Below are 24005 nucleotides of genomic sequence, written 5' to 3' on the forward strand. Positions count from 1 at the left end.
TGAACTCCTAGAATACTCAGTGGCAGGGAGGTCTCTCTTCAGATTCCAACAGTAGTCAGTCATTAGGACTGTGTCCCAGTAATCCTGATACCTGGTTTCCATCTCTTTCACGTGATGATGGAATCTCTCCTGCTCGTCAGTCATTAACCCAAGTTCTGAGGAAACCGGTCCATATGGGAAAATAGGTAGTGCATCTTAATGCTCATGTTGCAGCCCATGTTTCTGAAAGACCAGCATGTTGTTGACAGGTTCTGCATAATTTCTGGCCTTATTTTTGCCAAGTTCTTCAATACCAGAACAACTCAGTTAAAATCATATTTTTGCTAAATTACATTTTTTAAATCATAAATTTTATTACATCACATTTTTTGTTATGCACATTTTTGTTAAACCATAAATTTTATTAAATCACATTTTTTATTAAAGCATTAATTTTATTAAATCAAATTTTTTGTTATATCCATTTTTTGTAAAATCACATTTTTGTTAAATCATAAATTTTATAAAATAACATTTTTGCTAAATCATATATTTTGTTTAATCATATTTTTTGTTAAATACTAAATTTTATTAAATCACATTTTCAGTTAAATCATAAATTTTATTAAATCACAGTTTTTATTAAATCATAATTTTTATTAAATCACAATTTTTGTTAAATCCCATATTTTGTTTAATCATATATTTTTTAACCATAAATTTTATTAAATTACATTTTTGTTTAATCATAAATTTTATTAAATCACATTTTTATTAAATCACAGTTTTTGTTGAATCATACATTTTATTAAACCATAGTTTTTGTTAAACCATATTTTTATTAAATCACATTTTTTGTTTAATCACATTTTTGTTAAATCACATTTTTTATTAAATCGCATTTTTTGTTAAATCACATTTTTGCTAAGTCATAAATTTTATTAAATCACATTTTTGTTAAATCATAAATTTTATTAAATCACATTGTTTTTATTAATCAAATATTTGTTTAACTCATGAATTTTATTAAATCAGATTTTTTGTTAAATCATAATTTTTATTAAATCACATTTTCTGTTAAATCTTATATTTTTTAAATCATAATTTTTATTAAATCACAGTCTTTGTTAAATCACAGTTTTTATTAAATCATAAATTTTATTAAATCAATTTTTTTTGTTAAATCATAAATTTTATGAAATCACATTTTTCCTTAAATCATAATTTTTATTAAATCACATGTTTTGTTAAATCATAATTTTTATTAAATCACATTTTTTGTTAAATCATAATTTCTATTAAATCACATTTTTCTTAAGTCACATGTTTTTGTTAATCATAAATTTTATGAAATCACATTTTTAATCACATATATTGTTTAATCAAATTTTTTATTAAATCCTTAATTTTATTTAATAAAATTTTTTTGTTAAATCATTAATTTTATTAAATCACATTTTTTGTTAAATCATAAATTTTGTTAAATCACATTTTTTATAAAATCATAAATTGTATTAAATCACATTTTTGTTAAATCACAATTTTTGTTAAATAATGAATTTTATTATATCACATATTTTGTTAAATCATAAATTTTATTAAATCACATTTTTTGTTTAATCATAAATTTTATTAAATCACATTTTTGTTAAATCATAAATTTTATTAAATTAAATTTTTTGTTAAATCATAATTTTTATTAAATCACATTTTTTGTTACATCACATTTTGTGTTTAATCATATATTTTTTAAATCATACATTTTATTAAATTACATTTTTGTTAAATCATAAATTTTATTAAATCACATTTTTTGTTAAATCATACATTTTATTAAATCATAGTTTTTGTTAAACCATATTTTTATTAAATCACATTTTTTATTTAATCACATTTTTGTTAAATAACATTTTTTATTAAATTATAAATTTTATGAAATCACATTTTTTGTTAAGTCACATTTTTGTTTAATCATATATTGGTTTAAATCATAAATTTTATTAAATGACATTTTTTGTTAAATCACATTTTTTATTAAATCACATTCTTTGTTAAATCACAGTTTTTATTAAATCTTATATGTTATTTAATCATATTTTTGTTAAATCATAAACTTTATTAAATCACATTTTTGGTTAAATCATAAATTTTATTAAATCACATTTGTTGTTAAATAAATTTTTTGTTCAAATATTAATTTTTTAATCACATCTTTTGTTAAATCACATTTTTGTTTAATCGCATTTTTTGTCAAATCACATTTTTTGTCAAATCATAAATATCCTTAACTCACATTTTTTGTTTAATAATAAATTTAATTAAATCATATTTTCTGTTAAATTATACAATTGATTAAATCATTTTTTATCACATTTTTTGTTAAATAATAAATTTTATTAGATCAGCTTTTTTGTTAAATTATAAAATTCATTAAATCACATTTATTGTTAAATCATAAACTTTATTAAATAATATTTTTAGTTAAATCACAAATTTTGTTTAATCACATTTTTATGAAATCATAAATTTTATTAAATCACGTTTTTTTAAATCATAAATTTTATTAAATTACGTTTTTTGTTAAATCAAATTATTTGGTAAATCATAAATTTTATTAAATCACATTTTTTGTTAAATCATAATTTTGTTAAATCATATTTATTGTTAAATCATAAATTTTATTAAATTACGTTTTTTGCTAAATCACATTTTTTTGTAACTCATAAATTTTATTAAATCACATTTTATTAAATCATAAATTTTATTAAAACACATTTTTTGTTAAGTCATATATGGGTTTAAATCATAAATTTTGTTTAATCATAAATTTTATTAAATTACATTATTTGTTAAATCACAATTTTTGTTAAATCACATTTTTTAATAAAAATTTAAATCATAAATTTTATTAAATCACATTTTTGTTAAATCATAATTTTTATTAAATCACATTTTTTTAAATCATAATTTTTATTAAATCACATGTTTTGTTAAATCACATTTTTAGTTAAATGATATATTTTTTAAATGATAAATTTTATTTAATCACATTTTTGTTTTACATCATAATTTTTTTAAATCATAATTTTTATTAAATCACACTTTTTGTTAAATCACATTTTTTAAATCATATATTCTTTTAAATCATAAATTGTATTGAATCACATTTTTTATTAAATCACATTTTTTGCTAAATCATATATTTTAAATCATAAATTTTGTTAAATCACATTTTTTGTTAAATCATATTCATATCGCTGCCACAAATAATTTCGATGCAACTAAATTATTTAAGCAAACCAACAGAGAGGCTTTAGCATATCTAAAAACAAAGAATGATTGAAATTTACATGTGACAAAGTTTCACTTTTAGAGAAATGCTCATATGCATGCAAACTAGGATGCTCTTCAATCCATGCGTTCATCACGAAAATGATATTTTTACATAAAACTAACATAAAGTTAAGCATGACAGGCCGACAAAAAAGCTATTTCAAACTTGTAACAAATCAACCAATAAAAAACATATGTCGTAAATATGTCGTCAATTATCATAAAGGAAAGAAAAGAAAGAAATAGAAAAAGAAAGAAAGCAATTTGTGTTGGTTGTGTGGGGGTTGTTTTTCACTTATAATTTAAAAGTAAATCGATGAAGGAAAAAAAGTAAAACTTTGTCCACAAAATAAAACTTAAAACTAACATTTATTTACTAAAGTAATTGTGGCACATATGGTGACCCCTAAAGAAACTTATGTGAAAGCTAATATTAACTTCGATTGTTACAGCTTCATTAATCATGTATTACTGTGTACATTTTATTCAATTAAAGTTAACTATTAAACGCTCCAAGTAAAATTTAAATGCATATGGAAACAATTAAATGATTTAAATAATTGATTCAAGATAAAACAAAATGAACAATTACAAAAAAATAGTAATATATATTTTACTACTATTTAATTTAATTCGAATATCATTGTTGATAAACACACAGCGTTTCTCTTTCATATTTCATAATGGAATCTTTACAACATGATAGACAAAAAATGATAAGTGTGGGAGAGGCAGCTTTTCTCGCCTTTTTCTTTCTCTATTTCATTTCTGCAACCTGTGAAAAGATGGTCTTCCTCGATGCAGTTATTTGGTAATTTACTTGCCTCCCTCTGGGAGTAGAATAAGGCACAAGATCGGTTTTTTTAACGTAGGAAAAATCTAATTCCCCAAAAAGGGACACTCTGTATTACCCATTTAATTTTTAACCAACTCCCTTTTTTACAGATTAGATAACTCCTTTTTTTTTTTTTTACAATAAGATACCTCCTCTTTAATTGAACGCCTTATTATCAGGTTGCTCGACAGACAAACATTTGCCATTATTCTCAAGCGTGGTAGACACCAAAAGAAGGCCTGAGAATTAGCGATCGAAATGATGTATTGATAACATATTTAAGAAGACCAATATGACTTTAAATAGTGTAAACGAAATATCAGTCTCGCAAAAAGTTACCTATTTCTGTTTAAAAAGAGAAAAATAGAAAGAAGGAATAGCAGAATAAGTAAAGAAAAAGAAAAAAGAAAAAAGCATGATACAGAAAAAAAGAAGGAAATAAAAAAAATAACAATTAAAAAATAAAAGAAGAAAAAAGAAGGAAAGAAGAATTACCATGGCTATTTCTTTCACTTCCTTTACTTCCTTATTCAATTCTGCAATGTCTTGGTCAACATGAACGCAGAATCGATTCAAATTACTGTCTCTTTCTGCCAACGATTTGTCGATAGCGTTCCGCACATTGATGGTCGAAGAATCAAGAGTCTGACAATGAAAAGGAAACGAAATAGAATAAAGGCATCCTTCAAGATTTCTAGCAAATCAGTTCTTGACATTTAATAAAATATTTTTCTATATAAAATTATAAGAAAAACTTCATCTTTCTTTTCTTTTTGTTCTTTTTTTTTTTTTTTTTGTCATTTTATAAATGACAAAATTTCGCTTACCAAAAGCAAAAAAACGAAACTGGTTTTAAAATAAATGTCTTTTTCTTTTCAATACAAACAATATGGATAGAAAACAACTAAATGATTAAACATGTAATTCCAAAAATGTAAGTTGTAATTGCACAGTTTTCACGTTTTAAACACAGCACTATGTGTGTTATTCAAATGAATTATTTGGTGGCAAAACTCTTCCCATTTTTAAAGTACACACGACACTGAAAATATTTTACCTTTGATTTAATGAGATTAAGGATATTGTTAAAAGATACAAGCTTACGCTGATTTTCGCCGATATATATATATATATATATATATATATATATATATATATATATATATATATATATATATATATATATTCAGAATGTGAGAGAATATATAATTATTTTCGCAGCCAGACAACGTCGCAGCTCACAAGAGCCATGACAGCCAACAAACCGGAAGTCTAAGACTCGAGCTTCGCCCTCATTTTGGGCTCATCAGTTAGACACATCCGAACTCGGGATTTAAAATCCGAGCCTCTTGCATGCGAAAGCGATCACTCTACCAACTGAGTAAACACGCCACATACACAAGAAAGTCTATCAACTGATACAAGCAAACTTCGGCGAAATCCGACAGTGGATTGAACTTACCTCGTACCGAAGTCTGTGGAAATAATTATTCTTTCACATTCTGAAGATTCTATTGCTGATTGCTTGCTAGGTTAAAATAATTATGTATACACTTCACTTGCTACATTATTTTAAAAAAAATGAATAAATACGGTTAAATGTTTATAATAAATATTTCACATTTCAAACAAAATGAATGATAATAAATGTTTGTGTTTAATATTTTGTGACAATTTTTAAATAATTCAGAAGAAAAAAATGAAAAAAATCACCTTCTTATAAATATTGTTACGTTAAGCAAAATGTAATGGCGTGCTGTGACGTCACACAACATACATTTGTTATGAAAATTGTTTAATATTTCACAATTCACTTTTTTGGTCAGTTAGAATTTGTATTCCAATCTATAAATATTTTAAGGACATTATTAAAAACTTTTAATATTAAGATGAACCCCATTTAATGTGTGTGTGGGGGGGGGTGCATTAGTAAGTCGATATGCAAAACAAGCGAATGTCAATTGATTTGTCTGACGTTCGTACAATCACAGCAGGAGGTGACAAAATAAAAAAAAAATCATTGTCTCACTCAAAATTCCCCAACCAATGAAAAGGATTCTCGCTCTTTACAAACGGATCTAAGGAAAATGAAATATACTCAACAAAATATGAAAAAATAGTTACTTGAAAGACAGCAATATCTTCTGGCGGCGTTGGTACTTGATACTGTTCAATTAGTTCGTACATATGTCGGACAACATGTGCTTCATTTTCTAATGGTTCAATCTGAAAGGAAAAATATTTCCCATAACAAATTCATGACAACAATTAAATATAATCTTTGTTTATGCAACATTTCCTTTTCCAACATTTGGATAATTAAATTTATTTACAAAGATTAGGAACAATTAATTGCATAAGAAACTGACTCTCTCATGATTTGTAAATCATTTATTTAATCATGGAGAAAATATTTAAAATTAACGTTTTTCTTTTTTAATTAGATATCTTGGACAATGTAAAAAGTTAAAAAACAAAAACGTCATTTTGGAAGAAAGGATGTTTATATCCACGCTACCTAAGCAAAAATGCCTGTGTGTCTAAAAGTGACATCATACACGTAATGATATCAGTGAGGTTATTGAGAACGAATGACTTCCGGCATTTTTTAAACTAAAATATATTTAAATTAAAGCAAACCTTTTTAGTGGAAAATGTAATTTTGACTTTCTTTGTCTTAGTTTCAGTTATTATTACCGTTATTTTTACCGTCTACACATGTTGCATAATGGTCTATATAACATGGGTGTATATATTTACATGTATAAAGTATGTGCATGCACATTTATTAATGTTTCTGCTATCTTCTAGTGAGAACAGTGTATATATACGTTCAGTTAATATTATTGTACCTATTTACTATGCCTCCCCACGGGACAGAGTTAGACACCAGGGTCGTTTTTTAACGTGGAGAAAAGGTACAAAAATAAAAATTGTCTCAGTCGTGAAGGATTTCTCCTCCACCGAAAGAGAACAAGAAATGGAAGTGCAGCAACTTTGATCTTGACCCAAAGGCCAAGCAAGAAGCGGAAAATGCTCTTTCTCATGAAGTGGCCACTGGCCAGCTGCAGGAGAATGGTTATACCTATATGATGTGGCAATACGTAACATACACTACTTCCTTCCTCTCGGCTGCTCTGTTTCTCCGGAAGAAAACACCAAATCAAAGTTATATTTTTATAACTTTATTTCATGGGTTGTAATTTCCCATCGTTGCTTTCATGACGTTGTGATTTCTACATCCTCCCAGCTTCCAAAACGCAGAAGCGCTATCTTCCATATTAACTTGTCCACATCTCCCACCTGACTCTCAACTCTAAACTAAAACTGTGCATGTCTTTTCTAAACCATCTCATTACGTTATTAATACACGTAGTATTAATATCACCTGACACCATCACTAAATCATCTCCATTGTTTATCATCTCCATTGTTTATCATCTCCATTGTTTATCATCTCCATTGTGCCATCACTAAATCATCTCCATTGTTTATGTTCTAAAATTCTGTGCTAGCATTGCCAATACAGATTTCTAACATAAATGTTTTATCTGTAAAAATACCTAATTCGCCTCGATACATATTTTCGAAACATTCAATTTTGTAAACATCAATAACCCTTATCCCCGAGTGGCTTCCGGGCCTTGATAAGTGGTGACCTCCATGTAAAAAAAAAAATCAACAACAATCATAATAATAATCGTTCAGATTACTTGGCATCCCTCGGCAGTGTTCTATATAACACACATTTTAATTTTTGGCGTTTTTTCACTTGACTTAAAATGAGTAGTTTTGCTTCCACATAAATTATTATTTTCAATAACTTTATAGTTTTTAAGATAAACAACATTGTCATTAGTTTAACAGATACAGTTTTATTTTTTCTGTTTTGATTATTAGAAATTGTTTCTTTAAAATTACCATTACTCATTTGTATTGAAAAAATGATTTCAAAACTTATTTTTAACAAATTCGCTTTTATCAAAAGTGTATTTTAAAAAATCGAAAAGTAAATAAATTTTTAAATGTATTTTTTTCATATCAATTTTAATTTTAATTCATTTTTTTTTAATGTTTTCCCTTTCCTATGCGGATATTCAATAGGATAAATCATCTTTTACAAATGAAATTATTTTTTTAGAAATAAAATGATATTTTACTAATAAAAATTATGTTTACAAATAAAATTATATTTTACAAAAAATATTTTTACAAAGTAAATTATATTTTACAAAAAATATTTTACAAATATAAAATTATATTTTACAAAAACTTATTTGTACAAATAAAATTATATTTTACAAAAAATATATTTTACAAATAAATTATATTTTACAAAAAGATATTTTTTACAAATAAAATTGTATTTTACAAAAAGGTATTTTTACAAATAAAATTATATTTTAAAAAATGTATTTTTTTACAATTAAATTATATTTTACAAAAAAATATTCGTTACAAATAAAATTATATTTTATAAAAAAATATTTTTACAAATAAAATTATATTTTATAAAAACATGCTCTACTAGTTTATTTTGTTGATCCATTTTTCATGACGCTAGAAAAATATTACAATTTTTATCCATTTATCATTATATTAAATTGAGTGGATAAACATTTTATCAACGGCTTTTACCTATATATTTTTATTATATCACATAAAATACATTTGAGGAATTTAGTAATGTTTAAACAAAAAAAACTACCAATTATAATTGTTCTGATTAGCTGTTATATGTAATTAATTCACCCAAGTGACCAATTTCTTACTAAGTTTCTGGCTATCACTCTCATCCTCTCTCACATTGCATAATAGTATTTATGTTTCTATGAGCATCAAGCAAAAGAGTGACTCTTAGCTAATTTACAAAATGTATTCATGCACAGCGTAAACTAGGTACGGGCAAAATGAATGCCGATGCTCAAAATGTATAAACATTTTGACCCCTCCCTTTACTTAAAAATTCACCAAAAATCAGGAAATTAACTAATTTTAATGAAATTTTTAGTATTTATCAAATAATGATCGCGGAATATAATGAATTAATTATTTTTATTTAATTCTTAGTGAAAATGTACTATTTTGTATAAACAAAAAATACCTTTACTAAAATTATGGTTTTCAGTAGTAAATAAAAAACGCAAGAATTTATTTTTGCTTTTTTATGTAAATAAAGCATTGTAATTTGTAACAATAAAATAAAAATAAAATAATTTTTACAGGAACATTACGAAAAAAAACCCTGAAGTCCGTATTAATAAATTCGATATAACTCGAAGAAAACTTAATTTCTCGAACTACCAATATTATCATTGAATTAAGCATTGTTTATTTAATATTTTCACACAAAAAAAATTATAATTGCAAAAATTATTTCTACTTTTTTTTACGCTTACATTTTTAACATAATCTTTACATGTAAGATTCTAATATTTCCATTGCACACAAGAACGAATAATTATCAACGTAAAATAATGTTCATATAATCTTGGAAAATAAAGTAAAAAAAATTAAAAATTGAAAAACAGGAACATAGAAAAATAATTTAATTAAAAAATGGCAAAAATTATACGAACGTTCCATGTCCGAAAGTACCGATGATGCGCAGAATTGAAAAGAAAACTAGTTTGTTTTGCCCACCATTCTCCTCTTTTCAACTACCCGCCTGTTTGTGTTTATCAACTTTAAATTTCACGTAAACAATATGATAAATTTCAACGTAAGTCTGTATTTTTTAGTGTGTAATTTTTCAATGATTATAAATTGTTTTCGTAACCAATTGTAATTCTGTATTAATATTAATAAATAATGGTGTTAACTTTTTTTTCAAAGAATAAATTGTCAAAATTAATGAATTTAATTAACTTTTATGCATTTTTAAAAATGCATAAAAGTTAATTAAATTCATTAATTATACTACTGACAGGAAGAAAAAAACTCAAGAAAAAAAAAGAAAGTCGCTCGGTATGACGGAATAATGTTACATAAAGACATAAATTATGTCTAATTTGTCCTTCCATACATATTTGAATTTTGCCGCTAGAGTTTTTTTTTTTTTTTTTTTTTTTTTTTTGATACGATGAACAAGTCTCGTTGCTACCAGTGATACATTTTTGGATAATTATTACTTTTTAGCAAAAGTTAAGTACATTTATTGTATTAATTCATTATCTTAAGATTTTAACTTAATACTTGGAAATAATTCCAGAAAACTTATGTTTTTCTTACCAGAAAAATGTAAACGCGATTTTTGTTATAATAAATTTTACGTGAAATGTAGGGGTTTTCAGATTTGAAATAAAATTATTCCATGTATTTTTTTTTTTATTTCACACACTTTTTTCTTTGAGAAATTAACCTTAAACTATAATATATTGTATTTGAAAATACAATAAAAAAAGTACTCGAAAATTTAAAAAATTATTATGATTAACCGACGTTAAAAACCATGCCCCCCTCCTACCGAAGCAAAGCGGCCATTAATTGGCCGTACCTATCGTAAACGCATATATAAATTAGACAGCGAAATAATTGGAAAGTTTACTATCCGCGCTGATAATGTAGAACTAGAAAGATTTATGATTTTCAATTATACAAGAATTTCTTTATAGATATACGTAGGAATGGGTAATGGAAGTGAAAGTTGTTTGTTTAAAACTTCCTAGAAAATTTTGATCATTTAAATTACATCCTCCTCCTCCTCCTCCTCCTCCTTTATTTCAAGGACAACATACATTTTATTATAGCCATATTCATAGTTATGTGTTTGAAGTGATAAGGCAATTCTAGAAAATAGAAAATAAGACTCAAAGATAAATAGGAAATTTAAATGTAAAAAGAAAAACCGAAATATTTTGATAGCTTTAAATACTGCATGTTTGTTTGTTTGTTTGTTTGTTTGTATGTTTTCTGTTGTTGTTGTTGTTGTTGTTGTTGTTGTTGTTGTCGTTTGTTTGTTTTTTGTTTTTTTTGGGGGGTATTTCTTTGTAATTGTTATTTTGCTTCATTGTAAACGTTCAATTAAAAAAAAAAAAAAAAAAAGAACAGACGAATTAGATTTCGTTTCTAATGTTTCCATAGAATAAGTCTTATTTTAGTCAGAGGATACGATCACATAACAAATTATTAAATTTCTCAACATGATTTATCTCCCTTAGATCGAAATGATCTAAGGGAAATAAACTATTCTCTGATATCAACAGTTATCTCATATATCTACATATAGGCAAGAAGAATGAAACTATATATATATATATATATATATATATATATATATATATATATATATATATATATATATATATATAATAATTTAAAAAATATATGGCGATTAAGCTTAATCGCCATATATATTTTATAAATTACTAACTAGCTCTACCTACGTATTGAGCACTTTTGAAGTAAATACTTAAAGTTTACGCATAAATTTATACTTTCGTATATTAATTTTTAAGTGAGTAAATGAAGTAGTTATATATATATATATATATATATATATATATATATATATATATATATATATATATATATATATATATATATATATATGCAAGAATTTTCAATTACGATTTCAGTAGTTTCAGTTGTACGTCTTTACGAACTTGGGAATTTTTATGTCGAACTTATGAACCTTTACGGAATTTAGAACTGAACCCTTTATTCAATCCAAAGTGTAGATTGTTCTCGTTTCATCAGCCATGACTAGATTATATCTAATTAATTGTTGTGTTATTTATATTTTATTTATTTATATTTAATGTTTTTGCTTGCGTTCTTTTCATAATTATCAAGTTCATCTTTTTGGCTCTGTTCTCCAACCTTCTTGTTTCTAGAATTTTCAGCGATTGCCTTTCTCCAGTTCCTTTTCATTCTCCTTGTGTATTTATGACGAAATAAATGCAAATTGCCCACCTGTATTTGTCCTCTCTTCTTTGCTATTTGTTGTATCTTGTCCGTCTCTACTTTCTTAGCTGTACAATCAATCGACATCCAACCTATTGACTTGCTGCAACAGGAACAGTTACTACAGTATTCAGCCACGTATACATATATGCACTTACCCGATCTTGAATCTTGTCAAGGAAAGTGAGACTCTTCACATATTCCTCTGTACTTGTTGGTTCAAATTCTAACTGAAATTGTCCGTCTTGTAATTCAGCAATCAAACGATCAACCTCTTTGCGGGCTAGAACTGGTAACAATTCATTAATTGCCTGTCAATACAAAAACATAATTGCTGGTACAAAGAGGCAATAAATGGATATTGGATTATATAAAACTATATAAATAAAACTACAGTCAAACGAAATATCAGGATGAGAGTGAGGACATATTTATTATATGTCATATATATACGACTTTGGGTATTTCTTTTCTTGGATTGAATGGAAACTCAAGGATCAGTTTTCAAGCGAAATCTTTTCCCAATTAAAAATAATAATTTTTAGTCATCGTCTACAGCCAATGTTTCCTTCTTTATATTTGAATAATTAAATCCAGTGTTCATTAGTCTTATTGATAATTATATTATCGGATGTCCTTCTTGTGATAATATGCCAGATTGCATCACTAATTAACGTAATGTCCTTTTTTGGATTAAAAAAAAACTTTAGTATTGGTTTCGTTGCTATAATCGATTTTAATCTATCATGAGCTTCCTATTTTTCCTTTTGGATTAAAGATTCTTTGTTCTTAAATCTACAAATGGTTCAGTTATGTTAGGTTAGTAAATAACACCTGCAGAAATTTAGCAATACCAAAAAAGATTCAAGTTCTTTTTTATTGGTAGATATAGATATTTTTAGTATTTTTTTTTCTATTAAGACTTGGTCTAATGATATTTTAATCCTATTGTCTATGTATTTCTTTTGATTTATTGTCATTCCAATCTTTCTTAATTTATTCAAAATGATGTCGATTTTCTTTTTTAATCCACTTTTATTAGTAGCTGACCATATTTTTTCATATCTTTGAAATAACGAGTTTGTTGATTTTCTTCCATATGGCATTCTTTTTCCATTTTAGTAACTCTGTTGACATATTTGTCATCATTACTTCTTTGCATTTGGTGATATGCAGTTTTCAAATCTATTTTTGTAAAAACGCTGATTCCTGTCAGTTCATATAATGCAAATTCAACATTAACTTTAGTATATGAATCCAAGTAAAGGCCTATTTTATAATCTCCGCAAATGCATCGTTGTATTTCATGACTATGTATATATTTTATGGTTGATTACTCGCTTTTCTTTTTGTTGACATGAACATCATCCTTTCTACCACAACCAACCTTTCCTTGTGTCTCATATTTCTTCTTGTGATAAGATTTATTTTTAAGTGAGACATTACAGGTTTGTGGGATGCGTCAAGGTGCAAGCTTTCTTTATGACATCATACTCAACTATAGTCATAAATAAATTCAATATTTTCTCTTCCTATCAGCGATTTGATTGTTGTGTCAGTATCACTACACCTACACCTCAACAAAGGAAATGTTAATGAATATAGAGGAAATCTTTTGAAAGAGAGAAAATCATGTAATCAATTTTTATAAACTTTGAGATGAACATACTTACATCGAGGCATCTTAGCGGAGATGGAATCAACAAGCTTTTCATTTTAACAGCATCAATCAGAAGCAATCCAAGGTGGTACTGTTCCGGGATTCCAAGAGACATCTTATGCTGTTTGTGGTAACATTCCAACGATTTTGAAAAGAATTTTACTTCCACTGAAAAACCCAAAAATATCTTCTAATATTCCACAGAACTTTAACAAATTACAAATCCACTAAAAATGTTTCAAACTTGATTGCAAATGAATTCAAAAAATATTAATATGTAAATAACACAAAAATTAAACTGTTTCTCAAATTTTAGGTAACATTTGATTATTTTAAAGCCATCAAATGAAAGATTTACAGAAAATAATGTAAACATTTTTACTCTGATCACTTCATCATTTAAGTTCTAATTTTTCACAATGTCCACCAAAATACGAGGTGCGTGCAATAAGTAATGCCCCTGACCCACTTCCAGTTGTCCGATCTAGCTGAAATTTTGTATGTGCAATGATTTATATCTCTACGCGTTATGTGGCAAATTATAGCTCTGAACTAATTGTGGTTTCTGTTTTACAGGTGTTTGAACTGAGTCAGGTGTGAAATGGAGCCTGTTGAATGTCGAACAGTGATTCGGTTTTTGTATTCGAAAGGACGCACACCACAGGAAACTTTTGATGAAATGAAAGAAACTTATTATGATAATGCCCCATCATATGACCTTGTAAAACGCTGACATCGTGAATTCAAACATGGCCGGAAGTCTGTGGAAACAGCTCCTAGACCTGGTCGCTCCCCCCCCCCTCTGTCATTGATGAGGCATCTGTCCATCAAGTTGACATTTTGGAAGATCGGCGCATTACTATTCGCTAAATAGCCCAAGATGTCAAGATCAGTACAGGGTCTGTGGAAACTATCATTCATGACCATTTGCATATGCATAAGGAGTCTGCTAGATGGATTCCCAGGTTGCTCACACCATTCTAGAAGCAAGAACGCATCAAGTGCCCGAGGATGAATTTGGAGATGTGCCAAGAAGATGAGTCAAAGTTTTTCAGAAGACTGATTACACAGGATGAAACCTGGGTCCACCACTATGATCCAGAGACCAAAGCCCAGTCAATGCAGTAGAAGCACTTGGATTCACGACCTCCAAAGAAAGAAAGGGTGCAGTTCTCCGCTGGCAAGGTCATGCTCACAGTCTTCTGGGACCAGGACGGAGTAGTGATGACAATTACAGGAGCCTATTATGCTTCACTTTTGAGGAAATTAAGGGAAGCTATTAAAATTAAGAGGCGGGGCAAGATCAGCAAAGGTACCCTCTTCCTGCAGGACAACGCTCCAGTCCACAACTCGCATGTTGCCAGATCAGAAGCGCGGGCGTGTGGTTATGAAATCCACCCCTATCCTCCCTACTCTCCTGACCTTGCACCCTCTGACTTTCACCTCTTCCCAGCCATGAAGTTGTTTTTGAAAGGAAAGCGTTTCCCAGATGATGCAGCCTTGATTTCTGAAGTCACGTTGTGGTTGGAGGACCAACAGAGCTGCATCAAACGATGGGAAAAATGCATAACTCTGGGTGGTTCCTATGTAGAGAAAGACTAATAACTGTGCCAGGTTTCGTTGCTCTACTGCTATGGGAAGTGGGTCAGGGGCATTACTTATTGCACGCCCCTCATAGTCGATGGTTTTAAATACTTTAAATATTTGGTGTTCGAATTTAAGAGTAAATTGCCCTTGGGTGACTCTTCATTAATTATGAACCCATTCTGGAACCAATGTTATTTATATTTTATTAGCGATTCTGTGATATTTAATTGTTACACTCGCCTGAGCCATGGATAACATTTATGCACATATATATATTTAATAAATATTTGAATAAAATATTTTAAAATGTTTAATAAATAAAATTAATAATAATAATAACAAAAAAATACGTCCCAAATAAAAAAATGGGGTGACGTAAATATAAACAAAGGTCAGTTAACTCTCTCAAAACGTTCAAGTGAGCGTAGCAATTAAATACCAAAGAACCACTAATAAAAAAAATCAGCAATAAATTTTAAATTTAAAAGTTAAAAAATCGTGCATAAAATTTGACGAGGTACTATGGCCTGGTGGTAAAACATTTGGTACCTCAAACGCGCGCCACAGTTTACCCCCCCCCGTACGCAACACGATGTAACTGTAATTTAATTTAATATTATCGTCTTAACTTTTTTACCATTTAAAAGAAAAGGCTTCAAATAAAGTATTTTTTTTTTTTTACAGCATACAAAAATAATGAAAATGCGAGACAAAACTCGTGTTTACGTTATCGACGCTTTAAAACAACGTTTCTATGTAGTGACGTTTTTTAAGCCGTTGACAAACCCATGTTTTAAAAATCTAGTAAAAATCAAATAATAATCATATTTTCCTGAAATTTTCGATATTTATTCATTATTAAATAAACTTACATAATAAAAGTAGGTTTCGTTAAATATATTAGAGGAATTTTTTTAGGTGTTCTACCCCCCTCTATATTTCATGTTACGAAAACTAAAAAAAATAAATGTAGGTCAATAAAAATGTCAACATTTTTAAAACTGAAAAGATCAAATAATTAAAAAATAGTTATTTTCATATATATATAAAATCCCGTCATTTTTTTCACTTACCTTAAAGTTGTAAATAAAATTGGGCATAAAATCAATATTATTATGTTAAAAAAAATAAAATAAACAATTTTTCTTGATTTTTTTTTCTTGGTAATATAATTATTTGAATTATAAAAAAAAAACAGAATTCTAAAAAATAATTATTTTTAAAAAGCTTTAAATGATATTAAATTCAAATATTACGCGATATGAAGTTTAAACCAATTTTTTTATATAACAGGTTTCCAATAATAAAAAAAAATATATTCATATAATAGAATATATAACTCTTGAGATAATAAAAATTGCAAAAGCAAAATCGATTTTTAAAAAATTTGTTTGGATTTGATTATTTAAAATGACAGAGGTGATAATCAAAATTTGTGCCTTTTTTTCTAAAAAAGTCTGTAAGCGACATAATCTTTAGATACATGTATCAACAGAACAGGTTAAAATTTATTTTATCGTCTGTGTAGTTTGTAATTAAAAATCTATTTGTTTTATAAATTTAAATTTGTTTAAAAAAATTGTTTAAAAAATTTGTTTAAAAAATTTGTTTAAAAATCTATTAAATTTTGTTTTTCATCCATTTTTATTGTACATTTTATTTATTCATAAATTTCTGCAAAAATGATCTTCCATAGAAATTGACCCAAACACATGAAATGATGATGTCACTAATTGATGTGTATAATGAGGACATTCTACACAACGGTTTGGAGATGCCTATAAAACATCAAACTGTCTATTGAACTGTTACGTGTTCAATCCTTGTCAAAAGTTTAGCCAGGCTGAAGACAGGTGATACCCAGAAACACGTATCCATGGATAACTTTTATGCACATATATATATATATCATAAATATTTGAATAAAATATTCAACTGTTTAATAAATAATTTATATATATATATATATATATATATATATATATATATATATATATATATATATATGTATATATATATATATGTATATATATATATATTATATATATATATATATATATATGCAAAAGCGACCAGCATGATGAAGTTTCGACATGTAGTAATTAAAATTTGTGATCTCCTCAAGCAAACAAATCTGTCTTATTTTCATGCATTATAAGAAGAAAAGACAACTAACACTCACTCCGTATATATATATATATATATATATATATATATATATATATATATATATATCGCTCTCTCTATATATATGTATACACACACACACACACACACACACACACACACACATATATATATAGAGAGAGAGGTGGAGGGAGAAAGGGAGGGAGAAGTGATAATAACAAAATTAAAATAAAATTTGGGTAAAAATCTAGAAAAATAAATGGTATTTTAGAATGTTACAAACTTACACGTTGTTTCTGATCTCAACTTTTCTACGTCCATTTTTTCATTAACTTGGTAGAATTCCTGGAATGGCATGAATGTATCTGAATATTGGTTTGCGGCATTAAATGCAGCTAACAGAGCATTCTGTAGGAAAAGCAAAAGGCAAAAGAAGTTAATTGTATGTTTGTATAAAATCATGAAGACAGAAACATTCAAAACTTGCTAAACTTTTTCTGCAAGTCTTCAGTTATTTGCAAAACCTATATATATATATATATATATATATATATATATATATATATATATATATATATATATATTAGAAGAGTGCCTGTACTAAAACGGATAAAATTAATTCTCCACACAGAAGAGTTTTGTACCACATTTATGTCCTCTTACAAGATTCAAATCAAAATATGCTAATAAACCTTCATTCCAGTTTTGATCCAAATTTATTACATGATTTTGATTCTAGAAAACGTCTACAATTTAAGGCTTAAGACTGAGGGGTCTTTAAGGAGAAACTACAACCCTGGCAATCTTGCTTGATTTATGTTTAATGATGGTGGATTAAATTAATGCAAATCTTAAATATTTGGCTTTTTCAAATAAGAGTTTGTGCTCATATCATGTGCCCTAATATCCTTAAAATGCTAAATAATAAAATAAATATTTATTAATTGATGTGTAATGCATTCTGTAAATCTTTTTTACAAAAATTGGAGATAATTGAATTATCACAAAAGCTTCCATCTCTTCTTTGTTCGTCTTCCTTTACATAAAACTAAGTTAAACTAACTCTATAGCCTAGATTATACACCCTTATCCCTAGCAATTATGTTCCCAAATTCATACTGACTAGTTAATTAGTTTAGGAGTGAATCCTATAGATAGAAATATATAAACATGTACATATATCTAATTATATATGTGTGTCTGAAGATACAGAATTTATAAATGGTTTTATATTAAAGCTCTTTCGTCCAAAATCTTAGCAGGTGTTGGTGTACAAAATATAAAATTAAGGAGAAAGAGCAACGATGGGAAATTTAAAAGTCGAATGAGAGGGACGGAATATGCGTTTAATTATTTTTGCATAAATATTTTATATTCTCAGACAGATGTTTCATCTTATGAAAGACTTATCAGTGTGACCTTATTCTTTTCGTCTTCTCTTCTTTTTCTTTTCTTTTAAAATATTGTTATCGAGATTTTAATAGTTGGATTTGAATAGCATTTAAGCCGACAAATCAAACGAATTTTACTATTATTTTTTTTTTTCTCTTGGAATTCTCATTGTTCATTTATTTCTATTTCCATATTTGTTCATCATGAACGAAACCATTATCTTGTTTGCTTCATTCATGATTTTTTGTAATTTCTAAAGAAAAGATGAAATAATCACAGAAAACGTCCTCACCTGGATTTGAGCAACCAAACCTTGTAAATGTTTGTCATCTTCAAACATTGTAGCCAAACTTGGACCATCTCCACACGACTTCTCTTCAAATTTGCCATTAATGATAGGTCTAAAATGGCAAGAAAAGAAATCTCATTTTTTTTTCACATATATTTTTCAAGTATTTAAAAAAAAATTATATATAACCGTTTTGCAGAATTAAGTTTTTTGTTTTAGAAGCAAAAATTAGAATATCTGAGATTCTGCTTTTACGTCATTATAGCAACACACGTGTGAGAGACACTTCACGAAACAGACAGTCATAATATTGAATATATGTTTTCTTAAGAAAACACAAAGGTCAGATCTAGTCGAGGATAATTTCCTCCCGTTTCTACAACGGCTTTCTCACAAAAGAGATGTTACTAACCTCTCTTTATGTTTATAGGTACTCGACTGATCTCTAATCCCAAGTCTCTTTCTGTAGGACATTCACAGTAAGAACACGTCTAGCTATTTAGGTTGAGAAAAAGGTTCCTGTGGAATTTTTAATTTTGATTTCAAATGATGTATTTTCAAATAAGTTTTCGTCATAACTTTATATCATTTTAAAGAGCGTTTTTCACCCTATCTAATCGTTTGAATTACAATTTTTTAAAAATGATTGTCTTCTTTTCAGAACGTTGATTACAAAATGGAAAAAGAAAAGCAAATTTGCCCAATTTTCATATTTTAATTCAATCTAGGCCAAAAAGCTGCTGGAGCAGCTTGCAGTATCAACAAAGCGTTTGGCCTAGAAACACTACTGAACACACACATCACAATGGAAGTTTAAGAAATTTCATGGTGACGACGAGAGTCTTGAAGATGATGAGTATAGTGGTTGGCCATCAAATGTTGACAACGATCAATTAAGAGCCTTAGTTTGAGAACTTGCTACTGAATTAGATGTAATGATTACGACGATCTCCAACCACTTGAGAGAGATCAGAAAGTCAAACATTCTTGACATATGGGGGGCCTTCTTTTTTTTTTTTTACATAGAGGTCATCACTTATCAAGACCTGGAAGCCACTCAGGGATAAGGATTATTGCGTGTACAGTAATTAATGGGATAGTGTCATAGTAATCATTAGTATTGGAGATTTGATAAAGTGTTTTACTTAAGGGGGCGGTTCATCAGGAATTTGTTTATGTTGGACTTGAAGACATCCAAGTTGTAGTCAGGTGGAAACAGGTAAGTGGAAGAGAGTTCCACAGGCGTGCACTTCTAAGAAAGAAACTTTGTTCATGGAATCTACGTTTTGATTTAGAGTGGGGAAAATTATTGACAGTGGTTTCAGCTAGACGAGTGTTTATCGTGAAAGATTGGCGAGGGGGGGCAGAGATTGGAGCTCAGACAAACACTTGCCATGGAAATAACGATAAAACAAAGATAGGCTTGCAACGTCTCTTCTGTGGAAGAGAGGTTGCAGGGAAGAGAAAAGGGCATCCCCCACTAAGCTACGAAGTCTATTTTGTACTCTGTCGAGGAAGGATAGGCTGTTTTTAGCAGCTCCTGCCCAGATGTAGCAGCAGTACTCCATCCTTGGATGTACTTGGCTTTTATATAGATAGAGAATTGCATCAGCAGTGAGATATCTTCTGGAGCGGTAGAAGGATCCCACCATTTTCCCAGCGACCTTGGCAATAGACTTGATATACGTGTTCCATTTCAGATCAGGAGTAAAGGTCAAACCCAGAATCTTGTCAAAACATGGAGCCTCCCCAGGATGAGAGCCATCCATTTCAATTGATGCCAGATGGGGATCAGAGCATTGATGATGTAAAGATAAGAGCTTGGTTTTAGATGCATTAAAAGTAACCAGCCACCTCTTCCTCCACTGTACCATGCACTCAAGATCAGAGGAGAGAGAATCAGGGAGAACTTTGTCATTTACGGCCTTTGATGTGTTGCTATAGATGGTCGTGTCATCAGCATAGATGTCAACGAATGATTTAAGTATGTATTTTGGGAGATCATCGATGTAGATCAGGAAGAGATTTGGGCCCAGGATGGATCCCTGAGGGACTCCAGCATTAAAACTCTGGGCCTTTGATTTCTGCCCATCAACCATTACTCTTAGGAGCCTATCAGAGAGAAATGATTTAATAATTGAGAAAACATTTCTAGTTATACTATAGCTGGAAATCTTGTGAAGTAGGCCTTTATGTCATACCTTATTAAAGGCCTTTGATATGTCAAGAGCAATTGCCCTAGGAAGGAAGCCTTTGTCGAGAGATTCACTAATTCTATGAGATATAACCGTTAGCACATCTGCTGTACATCTAGCAGAACGGAAACCATATTGCGTGTCACTAAGAAGGTTATTTCTGCTGAGGTGGTTGACTACTTCTCTATTTAATATGGATTCCAGCAGCTTACTCATAACATACAGGGAAACTTATTGGTCTGTACTGACGGGAGATGACTTATCACCTGAATTCTTAAATACAAGGCATACTGATGAGGTTTTCCGGGGGTGTTGGGAAGCACTCTCCTTAAGGCAACCCTTACACAGTTTTGTAAGTATGGGGGCAAGTGCTGGTTGAAGCTTTTTCAACACTATAATTGGAATGCCATCTGGGCCAGTTGCTTTACTGGAATCAAGGTTCTTGATTAGCTTGGCGACATCATGAATTGAATGACAACCAAAAGAAATGCTGTTATTAAGTATCATCTTCCCTTCTGTTACCCAACAGGAACAACCCATTTCTCGACTGGGTTGTGACTTACGATAAAAAGTGGGTTATTTATGACAATTGGCGATGCTCAGATCAGTGGTTAAACACCAAAGAAGCTCCACGACACTTCCTGGATCCAGAGTTACACCAAAAAAGGTCATGCTGAATGTTTGGTGGTCTGCGACCAGTCTCATCCATCACAGTCTTTTAAATGTAGGCAAAGCCATTACGGTGGAAAAGTACTGTCAACAAATGGATGAAATTTCACAACACGCAGCATTAATTTACAGAAAAGGCCCAATTCTCCTCCTGCGCGTTGCTAAACCGACCTTGCAGTAGTTGAACGAATTGGGCTATGAAACTCTGCTACATCCACCATACTCTCCAGACCTCTCACCTACCGGCTTCCACTTTTCCAAACATCTCGACCATTTTCTGTGTGAGAAATACATCAAACATCTAAGCGATATTAAAAACGCTTTCAGCGACTCCATCACTACCAGAACGCAAGATTTTTACGTTCCTGGCATAAGTGTGTTGCTTCTGATGGTGTTTATTTCGATAACTTTTTGTTCATCTGAATTTAAAAGTTAAAATCCGCAAGAACTTTCTTGTCAACTTTATACAACTACAACAAAAGACTTTCCCTTTTTTCTTTCTCTTTATCAAAAACCAGACGAAGCTTCCATAAACAAGTTTTCTTTTTATTTATGAAACAAGATATCACAGAATTGCTTACCAACCGACTTCAGCATGGCCGTGTAAAAGTCTAATGCAAACAAATACTTGATGAGCCACCCTCTTGGATAAACAATTCCTCAAAACTAATCTTCTACACATCCCACCTATTATTTCCGGTCTTTTCATGGTGGCGATCATCGTCCTATTAACAGGCTCCTTAACACTTATTCTTGAGTGGTCCCAGAGCCTTAATAAGCGGTGATAATAATGAAAAAACATTAATAATAAATATACAGTTACATTTGCATATTTATACATCCATTTATTTCTCACAAAGAAAATTTTCATTGATAAACGTAAGAGAAGCATAATAAAATATAATATATAAAAAGGATTAAAAATTATATAATATATAAAAAGGGTGAAAATTATATAATATATAAAAGGGGTGAAAATTATATAATATATAAAAGGAATGACAATTATATAATATATAAAAGGGGTGAAAATTATATAATATATAAAAGGAATGACAATTATATAATATATAAAAGGGGTGAAAATCATATAATATATAAAAGGGGTGAAAATTATATAATGTATAAAAGGGGTCAAAATTATATAATATATAAAAGGGGTGAAAATTATATAATATATAAAAGGCGTGAAAATTATATAATATATAAAAAGGGTGAAAATTATATAATATATAAAAGGAGTGAAAATTATATAATATATAAAAGGAGTGAAAATTATATAATATATAAAAGGGGTGAAAATTATATAATATATAAAAGGGGTGAAAATTATATAATATATAAAAGGCGTGAAAATTATATAATATATAAAAGGAATGACAATTATATAATATATAAAAGGAGTGAAAATTATATAATATATAAAAGGAATGACAATTATATAATATATAAAAGGGGTGAAAATTATATAATATATAAAAGGGGTGAAAATTATATAATATATAAAGGGGTGAAAATTATATAATATATAAAAGGGGTGAAAATTATATAATATATAAAAGGCGTGAAAATTATATAATATATAAAAAGGGTGAAAATTATATAATATATAAAAGGAGTGAAAATTATATAATATATAAAAGGAGTGAAAATTATATAATATATAAAAGGGGTGAAAATTATATAATATATAAAAGGAGTGAAAATTATATAATATATAAAAGGTGTGAAAATTATATAATATATAAAAGGAGTGAAAATTATATATTATATAAAAGGAATGACAATTATATAATATATAAAAGGGGTGAAAATATATAAAAGGAGTGAAAATTATATAACATATGAAAGGAGTGAAAATTATATAATATATAAAAGTAGTGAAAATTATATAATATATAAAAGGGGTGAAAATTATATAATATATAAAAGGGGTGAAAATTATATAACATATAAAAGGAGTGAAAATTATATAATATATAAAAGGAATGACAATTATATAATATATAAAAGGGGTGAAAATATATAAAAGGA

The 24005-nt window shown here is 28.1% G+C and overlaps 1 protein-coding gene across 1 annotated transcript in view; it reads right to left on the bottom strand.

Annotated features, from left to right (window-relative positions):
- Positions 1-24005, bottom strand: part of LOC145245981 (dynein axonemal heavy chain 6-like) — a 632504-nt gene that overhangs the window by 519455 nt on the left and 89044 nt on the right. The window contains exons 13-18 of the mRNA XM_080107771.1: positions 19111-19219; positions 17714-17834; positions 13726-13880; positions 12211-12363; positions 6272-6373; positions 4643-4792 (exon numbers count right to left, since the gene is read on the bottom strand). Coding sequence (XP_079963897.1) covers positions 4643-4792; positions 6272-6373; positions 12211-12363; positions 13726-13880; positions 17714-17834; positions 19111-19219 — 790 coding nt within the window. The remainder of the gene's footprint in view (positions 1-4642; positions 4793-6271; positions 6374-12210; positions 12364-13725; positions 13881-17713; positions 17835-19110; positions 19220-24005) is intronic.

The sequence above is a fragment of the Euprymna scolopes genome, chromosome 23 (assembly GCF_053919585.1).
Source record: "Euprymna scolopes isolate OS-2025 chromosome 23, ASM5391958v1, whole genome shotgun sequence".
NCBI classification, from domain to species: domain Eukaryota; kingdom Metazoa; phylum Mollusca; class Cephalopoda; order Sepiida; family Sepiolidae; genus Euprymna; species Euprymna scolopes.